The sequence below is a fragment of the Scyliorhinus canicula genome, chromosome 2, assembly GCF_902713615.1.
Source record: "Scyliorhinus canicula chromosome 2, sScyCan1.1, whole genome shotgun sequence".
Classification (NCBI taxonomy): domain Eukaryota; kingdom Metazoa; phylum Chordata; class Chondrichthyes; order Carcharhiniformes; family Scyliorhinidae; genus Scyliorhinus; species Scyliorhinus canicula.
The window spans coordinates 195,419,900-195,437,890 of NC_052147.1; the positions used below are offsets into that span (position 1 = coordinate 195,419,900).

The 17,991-nt window shown below is 43.4% G+C and overlaps 1 protein-coding gene across 4 annotated transcripts in view; it reads left to right on the forward strand.

The window, feature by feature from the left end:
- Positions 1-17,991, forward strand: part of sestd1 (SEC14 and spectrin domains 1) — a 218,177-nt gene that overhangs the window by 101,624 nt on the left and 98,562 nt on the right. For all 4 annotated transcript variants that reach the window (XM_038789283.1, XM_038789284.1, XM_038789285.1 and 1 more), the window contains one exon: positions 8,303-8,400. In XM_038789283.1, coding sequence (XP_038645211.1) covers positions 8,303-8,400 — 98 coding nt within the window. The remainder of the gene's footprint in view (positions 1-8,302; positions 8,401-17,991) is intronic.

The following is a 17,991-nucleotide window of genomic DNA, read 5'->3' on the forward strand; positions in this document are numbered from 1 at the left end:
TGATTTTTTTGCGCTAAAATTGTTTTGTTTTCAACAGTGAAACTTGCAGCGTTATTGTTTTCGTAAATACCTGGATTTTCAAATTTCCAAAATATACAGTAACTTTACTGGTTTCTTGGATTGGATTTTTTATTTGTTTATTGTCACATGTACCAAGGTACAGTGAAAAGTATTTTTCTGCGAGCAGCTCAACAGATCATTAAGTACATGAAAAGAAAAGGAAATAAAAGAAAATACATAATAGGGCAACACCAGGTACACAATGTAACTAGATAACACCGGCATCGGGTAAAGCAGATAGGGGTGTAGTGTTAGTGTTAGGGTGTAGTGTTAATGAGGTCAGTCCAAAAGAGGGTCGTTTTGGAGTCTGGTAACAGTGGGGAAGAAGCTTTTTTTGAGTCTGTTTGTGCATGTTCTCAAACTTTTGTATCTCCTGCCCGATGGGAGAAATTGGAAGAGTGAGTAGACCGGGTGGGAGAGGTCTTTGATTGTACTGTCCCCTTTCCCCAGGCAGCGGGAGGTGTAGATGGAGTCAGTGGATGGAAGGCAGGTTTGTGTGATGGACTGGGCTGTGTTCGCGATTCTCTGAAGTTTCTTGCGGTCTTGGGCCGAGCAGTTGCCATACCAGGCTGTGATGCAGCCAGATAGGATGCTTTCTATAGTGCATCTGTAAAAGTTGGTAAGAGTTAATGTGGACATGCCGAATTTCCTTAGTTTCCTGAGGAAGTATTGGGCACTGTTGTGCTTTCTTGGTGGTAGCGTCGACGTTGGTGGACCAGGACAGATTTTTGGAGATGTGTACCCCTAGGAATTTGAAACTGCTAACCATCTCCACCTCGGCCCCATTGAATCTGACAGGGGTGTGTACAGTACTTTGCTTCCTGAAGCCAATGACCAGCTCTTTAGTTTTGCTGGCATTGAGGGATAGATTGTTGCCGCTACACCACTCCACTAGGTTCTCAATCTCCCTCCTGTATTCTGACTCGTCGTTATTCGAGATCCAGCCCACTATGGTCGTATCGTCAGCAAACTTGTAGATGGAGTTTCTATCAATATCATAAGAGTTTTGATAGAGAATATCAATTTGGCAAAGATTATTCTGGAAATTTATGGTGAATATAAAATGAATACCTACCTGGGAATTGAGTGGAATCATGAGTCGAAATCCTGTTGCAATGAGGTGCCATAGCGTGGTGTTGGAGATGTAACACCTTTAGGAAAGTGCTAGCTTTACTATAAATGATCTCCGTGAGCCTGAAACTGATGCCAGATAGCTGAAATAGAAAATGTTCAATTTCTAAAACAAATACCATGCCTCATTGATTGCAGAACGTTAGAAAAATAAATGACAGGGCAGCATGGTGGCGCAGTGGTTAGCCCTGCTGCATCACGACACTGAGGACCTGGGTTTGATCCAGGCCCCGGGTCACTGTCCATGTGGAGTTTGCACATTCTCCCCGTGTCTGCATGGGTCTCAACACCACAACCCAAAAAGATGTGCAGGGTCGGCAGATAGGCCATGCTAAATTTCCCCTTAATTGGGAAAAAAAGAGTTGGGTACTCTAAATTTATAAAAAGAGAAAACAAATGACTTAAATGGTCATAGAAACAATAGGGTGGAGGAATACTGCAAACAGCCCTAAACGAAAGACACAAATATAGGAAAGATGGCTGAAAATGGCTTTTATGGGCCATTTCTCTTGCGTTGAGTTCCATTGGAGTTGACCATAGCTGAATTTTAGGACTACTGAGATTAGGATTGTCAGCAACATGAGAAAAGTGAAATGATTCTGTAAATATTTAAATAAGGGGTGCCAATATGATGCACATAATGAGACTCTAAGAATCCTAGGGATAACCAAGAAATAGTTGATGTCTTTATGATGATTCTTTTCACATCAGAATGTACAATTGAATCAGAGGACTGCTATCAACCTACAAGGTTTGAATTTACAGGGCGAGAGGAAGGATAGATACAAAAATTATCTATAATGTTAAAACAACTGAAGCTAGGGCGGTACAGTGACGCAGTGGTTAGCACAGCTACCTACGGCGCTGAGGACCCGGGTTCAATCCCAGCCTCGCGTCACTGTCTGTGTGGAGTTTGCACATTCTCCCCGTGTCTTCGTGGGTTTCACCCCCACAACTCAAAAAGATGTGCATGTTAGGTGTAATGGTCAGACTAAATTGTCCCTTAATTGGAAAAAAATAATTGGGCACTCTAATTTTATTTAAAAAAATTAAAAGAATTGAAGCTGCTAAAAGAAGACAAGGCACCCAGCCATGTTGGATACCAAAGCAGAGTAAAATATGAGGTACCAAATGCTATTCGGTATATTTTGACATGCATCTATTGCGGTCATCACTTAACAGGTTATGTACCAAAGAACAAGTGGGTAAATGAGTTGTCAATTTATAAATGTGGATGGAAGGAGAATGCACAGAGCTATAGATATGTGAGGTTGACATTGGCAATTCACAGAATATTGTGTGAGAGAATAAATAGGTATCATGAGAAAGGTGTAAGGATAAAATGTACTCAAATGGCTATATAGATGATGGATCTCGAATGTCAAATTCACAAGAGGGTTTTGAGGATAAAACTGCTAAAGGAAATCAATCGATTTCATACAGGCAAAAAATTTTAACAAAATGTTTGATGAACTCCGACAAACACCTGGAATAGAAGGGATTTTTAAAAAAATGGATAAGTAACTGCTTAAATCAGTGGATGCAAAGTGTAATTGTTATGTGTTACTATTATTACGATTCCAGACCAGATCCCAAAAGTGGCTAGGATACTGGACCAAAACCCCAATATTTTAGTTTATTTTTAGACTGTGCAGGAAGAATGATTCGCTCCAGGAGTGATATCATGAACAAATGTGGCATTGATATTTCTAAAACAAAATGTCATTGTGAATTAAACTTTTAACCTCACATTTGAAAAGAGAAGCTTACAATTAGCACTTAACACAACTATACAATTTCCCATTAAACAACGAGAAAAGCTCTTAATCCTCTTAAAATACTTGCTTTATACAACAAATGTGGCTCCGGTTGGAACCCCTTGAGACTCTGCTGAATGTCTTCAAATAGCTGCTTCCACTAGGCTGTTTCAAACTCTTCCTTGTCTTCAGACAAAACTCCTCTGCTTTAAAATATTGCTATTTTTTTTTCAACTATCCTACTGGGAAACAATTGTGGACTCGGGGTCAGGCAGATATGAATTAAGTTCTTCTCTCTCACAAAGCTTCTCCAAACTCATTGCCTCTCTGCCTTTCCTGGGCTCCACCCAGCAATGACCTCTAGCTTGATTCAAATGGGAACAAAGTCTCATAGCAAGCGCGTTTAGCCGCCTGTTTTCTGGTGCTCGCAGCGAGGAACGCACAGCCGAGGCCACACGTAGCCCCGTTTTGTACATTGAGGAGTTTGGCATCTTGATCTCTGGGGCCCTCGAAGTGGTCCATGGCATTCCCCCCAGCCCGAATGCACTATGGGAAAGGGTCGTTCTCTTCTCCTCTCCTCCACCCTCCTCCCCCGCACCCCCCCATGCACGCTGCCCCCTCAACACCACGCAGGGCATCCTCAGCAAAATTGCACACGTGCCGAAAATGCAGCTTGGCACCTTTGCAGTGCCAACCTGGCACCTGAGCAGTGCCCATGCCAGCTAGAAATGCCAGGCTGGCATCCAGGTGGCACTGCCAGGGTGCCCAGGTGGCACAAGCAATGCCAGGACACCACCCTACCCAAAGGGCATGCTGCTAGGGACCTCCGATTCCCTAGGAGACCCCTATGAGAGCCGCTCCTTCTGGTCCCCGTTTGTGGGGACCAGTGCTGAACGGCACTCGCCCGAGGTCTCTGAGGCGAAGGGGATGAATCCCAAGGCCTCAGATACCTTGGGAATCCGCACATTAGAGTGCGACTAACTGTCTCGTTCTAATATGCAGATTTGCCAAAAAGCGATCCCACCCACAATGGACGGGATTTACTTTGCAACGTCTCATTAGATCGCGTTTGATTTTGCGAGGCTTGTGGGTCAGCTAGATCCTGGGAGCGTGGTCTCCTGGCTTTTATCGCCCTCGGTGCGCCCTGGTGAGTTGCCTTTCGGGCGCAGCATGGCCAATGGATTGCGCCCCTCAGCTCCCAAAGCTGAAAAGTAAACCATCTTTGCAGGTTGCAAAAGCACATCAACTCCCCACGGACCTCCCCGGTCAAGCAACATTCCTCTGGTCAATTTTGCCTGCTATTTCCCAGAAGCAAAACAAAATCCTTTTTAAAACCATGACTGCTGCAGCCATACACACTTTTAACTCTTGTCCCAATAGTCCTAAAATTCTTCAAGCGTCACACCATGTTGATGATTATGTATCTTTACGATTTGAAAGAGAGTTATAATTTGGGACTGTAAATTTAACTTTAAAGTGGGAGGAATTATGTGTTATGTCTATCTGACTGTAAAAGCTGGGGTATAATTAGTCAGGACCAAAGGGAAAACTCAAATTGTGTTACTGAGAGGGAGGTGCCCGATATTTACATTTGAGGGCAATCATAGCTGTTGCTTTGTCCATAATCAAAAGACTTTGAGTCTCCTGCAACCCCATAAAGATGTTACTGGTATCAAGATTGTAAATAGTTGTGCTGAAACCTGCCCTTTTACTCTTCTAGTTTAAAAGAGTTCCAGGTTTTGATGCCTTTTAGTATTTTCTCTTGGATCAATCTATCTTTGAAAAGGATCCATGGTCAGCACTTTTCGTAGGCCCTGCAGCAACACCCTGATTACCAGAAATCCTGTAAAGCTGCTATCCCATTTTGCTGTTGATGATGACTTCCAAGGGAGAGAGGAAAGTCTGCATGTCTCAAAGGTGTCTTCCCAAAGAGCCCAGAACACTGTGGGAGATTGAATCCCTCATAACAGTGATTAGGCAAGGGAAGAGTAGGTTACAAATTGGGTGATGGAGAGAGTTAATCTTGGGCTTACGACAAGAAGAGAGGGAGAATACTTAGGGAGCAAGGCTTGGAGAAGGAATCGAAAAGGATAGCTTTAATTTTCCCAATGTTTAATCAGAGGCAATTTCTGATCATTCAGCATTGGATGAGAGTAAACAATTGAAGACGATTTTGATACCTGTGCGGCATCAGATCTGTTTATAACCTTCATAATTACTCCTTTGTTCTTATTTTAAGAACTGGAATTGGATTGTCACCTAATAAATTATACTATCTAGCTATTAAGTATAATTTTATTTGTAAATTTAGCTTTCAAGTATCGGGGCAAGGAAGTTTTGATCCTGTAAGCCACAGAGAAGCCATACCAATTTGTGAATATTCAAACCTGGAGTGGAATTAAGTGGGACAAGGCAAGTGCCCTTCTCCTCTCCAGGGCCTCATCTGCATATTGCCAGTCAACTTCTGCTCCTTTTGGCCCCACAAGGAATGTGAATAAAACTTACCTTGACTGGTCTCTTTTGGTGACAGAGTATTTTCCCACTGTCTTAACCTAGTGATATAGCCACAAAAAGGCTCCAGTTAAAATTACAGTTGAGACTGGATGATGTAATTGATAAATATTCAAAGAAGAATCCCACAAATTTCAGTGAGATTTCTTTGTAGCATGTCAGAAGAGCAGGTTAAATTGAGGACAGCATAATCCATGCAGGGTGTCAGTGTATAAGTCACCTAATTTCAACTGCCTGCCCAGTAAAGACTTTCGTAGAAGCGTTGCTTCATTGCATTTTGTAAATATTGGTAATTATGTTGATGTATAATTTCATAATTTATATTTAAATAATATGGTTGTAGGAATTTTGAAATGTTAGCCCTGTCTGACAATGGTACATTTATGACATCACAACTAAAGACGTCAGGAAGGCTCATAATTCCTTGGCTTGAGAAGTGAGTTTTTAAAAAATATTCATTCATGGGATGTGGGCATCACTGGCTGAGCCAACATTTGCTGCCCATCCCTGAGGGCGTTTCAGAATGTCTGGAGTCGCATGTCAGCCAGACCAAGTAAGGACGACAGTCTTCCTTCCCTAAAGGACATTAGTGAACTACCGACAATGGTTTCATGGTCAGCATTGGACTTTTATATCTGGATTTTTATTGAATTCAAATTCCACCATCTGCCATGGTGGGATTCGGACCCAGGTCACCAGAGTACTTCCCTCGGCCTCTGGCTTACTAGTCCAGGGACAATAACACTACGTCACCGTCTTCTTACTGATGTGGCATACACTTTGATTCCTTATATTGACATACAAAAACATGCAAATTAAGTGTTTTAACAATGAAACAGGATGTCAGTGGTATTTAACTGAACTGTAGCACATTCTCATTGGCATGCTAGCACATGTCTTCTGAGGGTTGAGGAATTTTCAGAAAGAGATACTTCCCTCTTTTGTCACTTTGCTGATAAGAATGCCTCTCCTGGGTTGCTTATATTTACAAAAGGCCCATGTGCATCTCGGTAGCATGAAAGAAAAAATTAGGATCTGCCCATCTGGTTCACTAATGTCCTTGAGGGAAGGAAATCTGCATTTACCTGGTCAGGTCTAGATATGACTCTTGGCCTGCAGCAATGTGGTTAATTCAACTGCTCTCTGCAATAGCCGAGCAAGCCATTCCTTTCAAGGCCAATTAAAGAAGGCCAAGCAAATGGTGAACTGGCAAGTGACCCTCAAGGCCAATGAAGATTCATAGTAAAAATAAATTCATACCTGACTTTGTATCCATTGGGAGACCATTGCAGTGTAGTGCACAGTTTACTTTGTGTCTTTGGTAAGAGCTTTTATCTACTACGACTTTCAGTTTTGAGAGCATGGGGATAATTACTTGCCTTCCAAATTATGTTCCAGAGAAATGCCGATACCCAAGATGCTTCTAATGTTGTTTTCCTTTTTCCTATCTCAAATGTAGCATTCTCCTCTCAATTTCTATCTCGGAACTCCCCCTTGTTCATTTTAATAGCTTAATGAATTGATTGCATTCATTGACATTTCTTCAGGGAATTCTGGTACTGCATGCGATGGCAGCTTTTCTCATTCATTTAAATCCAAATGCAATCAGGAATTCCTGTGATTCTGCAATAAAAGAATCACCAGGGACCTTGTCCTATTGCAGAGAGTGCTAACTCAGCATGCTTATTGTTGCATAGGTTGCCTCAAAGACTGAGATCGGCCATCTGCCAAGAAAAAATAAAATATGGTTGTGCCTTTTTGCTGTCTTGTGCTACATGCGGTAAATGTGTGTAAAATGTTGATTAACTGTAACATTGGAGTTGCTGGCATTTCCCTTGATTCGATCAAACTTAAAAATTTCCCATGTTGATGAGGATAATTTAGGTAACTTAACTTTGTGTAACCTTAATCATTCATGTCACATATTCTCTGAGAGTAATTTGAGCACCCATATTTTTTGTAGTGGTATTCCCGGTGACCCTTGCACAATTCCATATATGCAGTGAAAACAAATGAACAAGATATCCCTGTTAGAAATTCTCTCAACCACCAAAAGCAATAACTTGATTTGAAGTATTGCAGGAACATATGCAGCAATAATGTTTTTCATGTTGACCACCAAATGCATTGTTGGTCTGATGTAATCTGTTGAACTTTTACAGGTTGACGTACTGGCACATGGATGCATGGAAAACAGTTTACATTTAAGTAATATTGGTCATAATGCAGTCATGAAAGCCAGTGTATTGTTTACAAGGGACCCGTTATCCATTTGAATCTCCTTCTTAAAAAGCGAACATAAACAATTACTACAAATCAATATTTCTTTTCTCTCTTACTCCTGCACAATTGTTCTCTTGAGTCAAATTGTATTTCCTTTGAACCCAACGGTAACAGACATAAAATCAGGTTACTCATATTGATGACATAAGAAAGAAGCAAAAATGGTCAGGTATAAACTAATTTTTATCTGAAAGTCTCCACATTATAGCGAACCAAAATACAACATAGCAAATGTGGATCACCTTTATGTTTACAGGAATAGAAGAAATACAGCATTGTTCAACAAAAACAGAAGGGAGGATCACTTAAGATGTAAAAGCAATCTTCCTGACAAGTTTGCAGTGATTAAGCAATATTTATATTTTTTTTAAATATGATTTTGGTGAATTAAAAGAATTTTCAGATTTTTGCTAATTTTCTTGCACTGAATGGAAAGTCGTTTTTTATTAACCAGATCCTTACTGTTGAGTCGTGCAAGTTCATTTTAACTTGAAGAGCAGCTTGAAAGTGAAATATTTTAAAGTTGAATATTTGAGGAGAATTTTTTTTGTTTAACATAGGTCTTTGAAAAATTTACAAAGGAATCTACATCACTGCTGGATGAACTAGCTCTAATTAATAATGGATCTGAGAGAGGTAATCAACAGGAGAAAGAAAGGTAGGAATGAAATGTGTATGTGATGATTTGCAGTTTCATTATGATTTCACTATGATTTTATGTTTATTATTTAATTTTCTTTAGTTATATTTAATTATACCAACTCGGCTTCAAATCTCTTTAAGATTGCTGCTTCCTCCAATTTTTTATCTCATGAATTTGTAAATGGTCAATTAATTTGTAAGTTTATATTCTGTTTCTTCACAAAATGCAGATTTTTGTCTCTGATATTTTCAAGTCTGTAGATGTTAAAGATGATGGGCTGGATTTTTCCCTTGGGCTTCATGACCTTGCTGTCAGCTTAAATATGGGCCAGAAGCCCACATTCCGGTACAAACAGTTTCCCCAACTTTGCCAATTTGTGGCCACACTGGCTCGCTATCCAGTTAAGGACAGGATGGGCACTTGAAATGAAATGAAAATGAAAATCACTTGTTGTCACAAGTAGGCTTAGAACATAGAACATAGAACGATACAGCGCAGTACAGGCCCTTCGGCCCTCGATGTTGCACCGACATGGAAAAAACTAAAGGCCATCTAACCTACACTATGCCCTTATCATCCATATGCTTATCCAATAAACTTTTAAATGCCCTCAATGTTGGCGAATTCACTATTGTTGCAGGTAGGGCATTCCACGGCCTCACCACTCTTTGCGTAAAAAACCCACCTCTGACCTCTGTCCTATATCTATTACCCCTCAATTTAAGGCTATGTCCCCTCGTGCTAGCCACCTCCATCCGCGGGAGAAGGCTCTCGCTGTCCACCCTATCTAACCCTCTGATCATTTTGTATGCCTCTATTAAGTCACCTCTTAACCTTCTTCTCTCTAACGAAAACAACCTCAAGTCCATCAGCCTTTCCTCATAAGATTTTCCCTCCATACCAGGCAACATCCTGGTAAATCTCCTCTGCACCCGTTCCAAAGCTTCCACGTCTTTCCTATAATGAGGCGACCAGAACTGTACGCAATACTCCAAATGCGGCCGTACTAGAGTTTTGTACAACTGCAACATGACCTCATGGCTCCGGAACTCAATCCCTCTACCAATAAAGGCCATCACACCATAGGCCTTCTTCACAACCCTATCAACCTGGGTGGCAACTTTCAGGGATCTATGTACATGGACACCGAGATCCCTCTGCTCATCCACACTACCAAGAATTTTACCATTAGCCAAATATTCCTCATTCCTGTTATTCTTTCCAAAGTGAAACACCTCACACTTCTCCACATTAAACTCCATTTGCCACCTCTCAGCCCAGCTCTGCAGCTTATCTATGTCCCTCTGTAACCTGCAACATCCTTCCGCACTGTCTACAACTCCACCGACTTTAGTGTCGTCTGCAAATTTACTCACCCATCCTTCTGTGCCCTCCTCTAGGTTATTTATAAAAATGACAAACAGCAACGGCCCCAGAACAGATCCTTGTGGTAACTGAACTCCATTCTGAACATTTCCCATGAACCACCACTCTCTGTCTTCTTTCAACTAGCCAATTTCTGATCCACATCTCTAAATCACCCTCAATCCCCAGCCTCTGTATTTTCTGCAATCGCCGACCGTGGGGAACCTTATCAAACGCTTTACTGAAATCCATATACACCACATCAACTGCTCTACCCTCGTCCACCTGTTCAGTCACCTTCTCAAAGAACTCGATAAGGTTTGTGAGGCATGACCTACCCTTCACAAAACCATGCTGACTATCCCTAATCATATTATTCCTATCTAGATGATTATAAATCGTATCTTTTATAATCCTCTCCAAGACTTTACCCACCACAGACGTTAGCCGCACCGGCCTATAGTTACCGGGGTTATCTCTACTCCCCTTCTTGAACAAAGGGACCACATTTGCTATCCTCCAGTCCTCTGGCACTATTCCTGTAGCCAATGATGACCTAAAAATCAAAGCCAAAGGCTCAGCCATCTCTTCCCTGGCTTCCCAGAGAATCCTAGGATAAATCCCATCAGGCCCCGGGGACTTATCTATTTTCACCTTGTCCAGAATTGCCAACACTTCTTCCCTACGCACCTCAATGCCATCTATTCTGATAGCCTGGGTCTCAGCATTCTCCTCCACAATATTATCTTTTTCCTGAGTGAATACTGGCAAAAAATATTCATTTAGTATCTCGCTTATCTCCTCAGCCTCCACACACAACTTCCCACCACTGTCCTTGACTGGCCCTACTCTTACCCTAGTCATTCTTTTATTCCTGACATACCTATAGAAAGCTTTTGGGTTTTCCTTGATCCTACCTGCCAAAGACTTCTCATGTCCCCTCCTTGCTCGTCTTAGCTCTCTCTTTAGATCCTTCCTCGCTTCCCTGTAACTATCAAGCGCCCCAACTGAAACTTCACGCCTCATCTTCACATAGGCCTCCTTTTTCCTCTTAACAAGAGATTCCACTTCTTTGGTAAACCACGGTTCCCTCGCTCTACCCTTTCCTCCCTGTCTGACTGGTACGTACTGATCAAGAACATGCAATAGCTGTTCCTTGAACAAGCTCCACATATCCAGTGTGCCCAACCCTTGCAGCCTACTTCTCCAACCTAAGTCATGTCTAATGGCATCATAATTGCCCTTCCCCCAGCTATAACTCTTGCCCTGTGGGGTATACTTATCCCTTTCCATCACTAATGTAAAGGTCACCGAATTGTGGTCACTGTCTCCAAAGTGTTCACCTACCTCCAGATCTAACACCTGGCCTGGTTCATTACCCAAAACCAAATCCAATGTGGCCTCACCTCTTGTTGGCCTGTCAACATATTGTGTCAGAAAACCCTCCTGCACACATTGTACAAAGAATGACCCATCCAATGTACTCGAACTATATCTTTTCCAGTCAATATTAGGAAAGTTAAAGTCTCCCATAACAACTACCCTGTTACTTTCGCTCTTTTCCAGAATCATCTTCGCCATCCTTTCCTCTACATCTCTAGAACTATTAGGTGGCCTATAGAAAACTCCCAGCAGTGTGACCTCTCCTTTCCTGTTTCTAACCTCAGCCCATACTACCTCGGAAGAAGAGTCCCCATCTTGCATCCTTTCTGCCACCGTAATACTGTCCTTGACTAGCAGCGCCACACCTCCCCCTCTTTTGCCCCCTTCTCTGACCTTACTAAAACACCTAAACCCCGGAACCTGCAACAACCATTCCTGTCCCTGCTCTATCCATGTCTCTGAAATGGCCACAACATCGAAGTCCCAGGTACCAACCCATGCTGCCAGTTCCCCTACCTTATTTCGTATACTCCTGGCATTGAAATAGACACACTTCAAACCACCGACCTGAACACTGGCGCCCTCCTGCGAAGTCAAATCTGTGCTCCTGACCTCTCTACTCTCAATCTCCCGTACCCCAAAACTACAATCCAGGTTCCCATGCCCCTGCTGAATTAGTTTAAACCCCCCCCAAAGAGTACTAACAAATCTCCCCCCCAGGATATTGGTGCCCCTTAGGTTCAGATGTAGACCATCCTGTCTATAGAGGTCCCACCTTCCCCAGAAAGAGCCCCAGTTATCCAGAAATCTGAATCCCTCCTGCCTGCACCATCCCTGTAGCCACGTGTTTAATTGTTTCTAACCTCAGCCCATACTACCTCGGAAGAAGAGTCCCCATCTTGCATCCTTTCTGCCACCTGAAGCTTCAAATGAAGTTACTGTGAAAAGCCCCTAGTCGCCACATTCCGACGCCTGTTCAGGAGGCTGGTACGGGAATTGAACCGTGCTGCTGGCCTGCCTTGATCTGCTTTCAAAGCCAGCGATTTAGCCCTGTGCTAAACCAGCCCCTGAAGCTGGAAGTCCAACAGGAAGCTCTCCAACTCGGAAGGAGCATCAGTCTGCCTTTACGATGAGTGAGTCAGTGGTAGGGTGCCCCCAGATGAAGACGCCTTTGCTCCTAACTTTTTCTGCCGGGTGCTCCGACTCATAAAATTCTTCAAACAACCCATTCACTCTCACCGGGTCCAGCACTTCCCTTCCCATCCCGTCCTTCACTCTACTAATCTCCCTCGCTACCTGCTGGTTCCTAAGCTGGAGGACCAATATGCTGCTTGCATTTTCCCCGTGCTCGTAAGTTGCCCTCCTGGCCCTCCGCAACTGCCCTACCGCCTTCCCTGTGGACACCAATCCAAACTCGATCTCGAGCCTCTGCCTCTCCCTCAGCAACCCTGCCTCCGGAGCTTCCAAATACCTTTGTCCCCCCCCCCTCAGAATCACTTCCACCAGCCTTGCCATCTCTGCCGTTTCCGCCTTCTCCTTTTATGCCCGGATCGAGATAAAGTCCCCCTGATCAACCTCGCGACCTGCCCCGTGTCCTACACATACTCCTGAATGGCAGTCCTCACTCGCTCGCATACCACCTCATCCACAAACAGCCTCACATCCAGCCTTCAATGCGAGCGCTGCCACCCACCGTCCACCCGCAAATCCACCCAGTGCGGCACGTAGGCTGAGATCACAATCGTCGAATATTTTGAATCAACCACCCTGTCAGCAACACCTTGTCCACCACAAAAAGTCAATCCGGGAGTACACCCTGTGCACATGGTTGAAATACAAAAATTCCTTCGCCCTCGATCTCCCAAACCTCCACGGGTCCTCCTCCCCCCCCCCCCCCCCTTAAAAATTAAAGTCACAAATACATCCTGGGTGACTGTGGCAAAGGTAAACGTACCCCCCACCTCCTCGCCAGCTGCTGCCTTCGACACGATTGACCACACGATCCCCCTCAACTTCTTTCCACTGTCATCCACCTGCTCAAGACTGCGCTCTTCTGCTTCCATTCTTATCTTTCTAATTTTAGCCAGAGAATCACTTGCTGTTTCCTCACCATTACCTTTGGTGTCCCTCAAGGATCTATCCTTGGTCCTCTCTTATTTCTCATCTACATGTTATCTCTCAATGATATCATTTAAAGTCACTCCCAGTGAGACCCAGCTTTCCCACACCACCACCTCTCTTGACTGCTCCAGTGATGCTAACTACAGACTGCTTATTCGACACCCAGAAATTTCCTCCAATTAAATATTGCAGCAAGTTATTTTCCCCTATCACCTTCGTGCTCGCTGACCTATATTGGCTCCCAGTCAAATAACTTGATTTTAAAATTCTTTATTCTTGTTTTCATGTCCCTTCACGACCTTGTCCCTCCCTATCTCTACAATCTCTTCCAACCTCCACGACCGGTTATGATATGATGTGTACATGCCTTTAAGAGAGCATATCTTAACTCAATCATTATGACCTTGGTACAAGATGTGAAAGATTAGTCCCGTGACTCTGAACTCAGTCCAATACACCAGCAGTAAACATCAGGGCCGGGATTCTCCCCTACCCGGCGGGGCGGGGGCCCCGGTGTGTCGGAGTGGCGTGAACCACTCTGGCGTCGGGCCTCCCCAAAGGTGCAGAATTCTCCGCACCACACATTGAGGGGCCAGGCCCGCGCCGGAGTGGTTCCCGCTCCGGCCGGCTGGCGTGAACGGCCCTTGGTGCCACGCCAGCCAATGCCGAAAGGACTTCGCCGGCCAGCGTAAGTCCACGCATGCGCCGGAGCGTCAGCGGCTGCTGATGTCATACCGGCGCATGTGCAGGGGAGGGGTCTCTTCCGCCTCCGCCATGGTGAAGGCCATGCCGGAGGCGGAAGAAAAAGAGTGCCCCCACGGCACAGGCCCGCCCACTGATCGGTGGGCCCTGATCATGGGACAGGCCACCGTGGGGGCACCCCATGGGGTCAGATTGCGCTCCCCCCCCCCCCCCCCCCCCCCCCAGGACCACGGAGCCCGCCCGCGCCGCCAATCCCGCCGGTCAGGTAGGTGGTTTCATCCACGCCGGTGGGAGAGGCCTGTCAGCGGCGGGACTTTGGCCCATCCCGGGCCGGAGAATCGCCGCGGGGAGCCCGCTGACCGGCGCGGCTTGATTCCCGCCCCCGCCAAATTTCAGGGGGCAGAGAATTCGGGACATGGCGGGGGCGGAATTGACGCCGGCCCTTGGCGATTATCCGACCCCCCGGAGGGTCGGAGAATCCCGCCCCCAATGTCCGATCCGGTCTCGGGTCTCCCAGTTAAACTTGTGTATGTAATAAATATATATAATATATATATATATATATATATAGAGAGAGGTCTTATCTTCAAATAAGGTCTCATATTATGGTTTTACCAATCATTGCCATGTGACTGGTACGTTTACATTGAATAAAAAAAGTAACATGGTGGTAGTGTGTTTTTTGATGATTTGACTGAAAAATGGGCAAGCCTCAACTCTGCTTTGTTTGTGGCTGGGTTTTTTTCAGAACTGAAATAAAAGGGTATGGGTTCATGCATTTGTAATGAGGGGTTACGATGAGATTGAGGTGCAAGTAAATGGGTTGGATTTAAAATGTACATTATAAGATATGTGGGGCGTGGCTTTTTAGTTGTTGAATTTCAAAGTGAAAGGAACGTTTACAACTTACAAAGATTTCATAATGTTACTCACCCTGGGAAAGTGCGGGTTCAATTCCAGCCCCACATGCACCGGAGTCACGACACAAGTGAATTAACCAATAATATAAAATTAAATATATATAAAAATTAAATAATATAATAGAAAAGTCTTTGGCCCTTGGCTGCCCAATAATTACAGTCACCAGGTTTGTACGTTTAAACACAATTACTGTTTATTTATACCAAGAACTATCATAAAATATGCAGTAAATACAAATGACAAGTTGATACCTACTACCCACTTTAACTGTCCCATCCTCTACCCACACACATAAGACAGACAAACACAGAGGAGATTCTCTGGCTAAAATTAGAAAGATAAGAATGGAAGCAGAAGAGTGCAGAGTGGAAGGGGTAAAAATAATAGGGATGAAGGTTAAAAAGTGTCTTTGCTTCAAATAGTGATTCTCAGCACTCTTTCGTCACAGCACGACGAATGATTAAAGTCACTGGTTTACAGCTGGTAATGGTCTTTGCAGAGTCATTCATTCAGGGTTCTTGTAGTTTAGAAATAGAATACAGTACACACAGGCAGTAGGCTTTCTGGAAAAGCACCAGTTCTTATCAAGCTGGACCTTCAGCTTGAGGTTCACATTCAGGCCTATATCTTTCTGGAGAGACACTTTATTTCACATCAAACCTTGCTTCCCGCTCCTGGTTTGATTTTAGGCCTCTGCTGCCTCCAGAAAACAGCACCCAGACTCTCTAGTGAGAGAGTCAGCTTTCTCAGTCGCTCTCTGAAGAGAGTTTAGCTAGATCTTTTGGGAGAGAGAGTTAGCAACATTGTTCTGGAGAGGATTTAGCTCTTAACCTCCATGTTTCCAAAATGAAACTGAAAGCTCCTAAGATCTCTGAACCATTTTAGTGGGATAAGACTCAATCACCACCCGTTACTAAGCAGAGCACAGTCTTTTGGGCCAAATTCATTGGCCATCAGCCAAATCAATCACACTGAGTCAGCACTGATGCCGGCCAGTCTGCAATCATCAATTTAAATCAGCACAGCCTTTGGAATCCTTCGGTTTGAATTAAACGCACAGGCTACTGCTTTCTTCTGCTTGAATTAAAGATACAAGCTGCCTTAATGAAATGAAAAAATGAATGAAAATTGCTTATTGTCACGAGTAGGCTTCAATGAAGTTACTGTGAAAAGCCCCTAGTCGCCACATTCCGGCGCCTGTCCGGGGAGGCTGGTACGGGAATCGAACCGTGCTGCAGGCTTGCTTGGTTTGCTTTAAAAGCCAGCGATTTAGCCCAGTGAGCTAAACCAGCCCCATGTCCACAAGACTCATGTCCACAAATTATCCAAGTATTAAAATGTAATGGCAAAAATAAAATGAAGGGGAAATAAGGGAATAATTAGAGTAAACAGGGAAGACATATTAAATATTATTGACGTGAAAGTAGAGGCAAGAGGAAAACAAAATAGGTGTTTCAGGACAATGAAACTTGTGATGAAAGCACAAAAAGTATTCAAGGAAAGATGTTTAGCTGAATTGTGGTCGCTATGTGGGGAAATGTCCTGAAGTCGAGTTCTAAGTTCTGTGAAGGTGTGAACGTTTTGATTTTGAGGCAATTATCCAATTTCAAGCCAGAAAAGTCTTTGTTTTCACAAAACCAGTTTGTTTCTGAACCTTGTTTTTGAATTTCCTCATCGGAGTGTAAGTGTTTGAGAAGTTCTGTGGCATACCTTTACTCAAGCGGAAACAATTCTATGATTTGGATAATAATACTGTATTTTTACAGTTAATCTATAAGGGGGTTTATGCCAAGAACATAGTTCATGGATGTATTTTTGACCAATGCGTTTTTTGAGGGTTGTTCTCTAAAATTGTTTTAACAGTGTAACTTTAATCTTATGTGCTCAAGGTTTTTAAATAAATTGTTTAATTTTTTTAATCCTAAAGGTGTTACTGGGGTTCTATGCTTTTGGAGTCAGTAGTTTTTCCTTCTTTTTTCAGAATAGATAAAAAAAGTTGATAATCAGTAATCTGTCATCTGGAATCTGGCATGCTCAGCAATAACATCTGCTGCGGTCTTAACATAGCCTTTTCTCTTGCAGAAGAGTAACTGGTGTGATAGTTAAGCAACTAACTTAAGTACGAACTTGGTGTGTTAGTGATCCTGCAGCCCTGTGCAAATCTGACACACTTTACGTTAATTCTGGGATATAACTCCAGTCTGCAGGCACTGGGTCAGAGTAGAATTATTCAAATTTGGGAACCTTTAATCAGTGCAAGTCTGCCTGCTGTGAAGTTTGTGCAGGAACAGACATTAAAAGGATAAATCCAAGGGTTCTACTTTTAAACAGAACTCCATAGACCGAGGAATCCATCTTACTGCTTGCTCTCCCCACAGGAGGTTAGAGCTGATTAAAACACACCATGCTGGACTAATAAAGAACAATCTATTCCAGGATCAGTTCCCAATAGCCATGAAGCTTGGACAAAGTCTTTTTTCATTGCAGTTCCTATTTGTGCAAAGAAAATCACTGTTTTGTAGGCAGAGCTTCAAGCCTGGGAAAGGCAGAAACTGAGCTCAATCGTGTCAACATTGCAATCAAGCGACAATCTATGACTACCTGAGGTGGTGGCCACAGAATACACTGTAACTCAGGAAGCCATTCCAAGTGCTTTGGGGCTGTCTAAAAGCATAGAAAGCTATTATATTCCAGATAGTCATAATAATCCAACAAAAAGCCACAAGATGACCAAAACATTTCAAAAACTCAGTTGGAAGACACAAACCTTCTGTCTGAATTTTTTTTCTATCAACATGTAGAACAATGTTTTCTGAACCAGATATCTAAGCCATAAAAGTGCTACAAATTGATCATGTCAGGTCTGTCCGACATATTAAAAATCTCGATAAAATATGGTCAAGCCGAGAAGATCAGTGAAGCTCAACTTCCAAATACATCGTAAGGAATTTGTGTTTTAATCAGTGATGATAGGTAGACTATCATCTGTATATAGCATGAGTAAATCATCATCATATGTTTTACTGTTGTAGTTCTAGCATCCGACCAGCAGGTGGGGTGAGTAGACAGGCACAGGACCCGGATGTACCATGTGTTCCATCAGAAGGTGTTTGT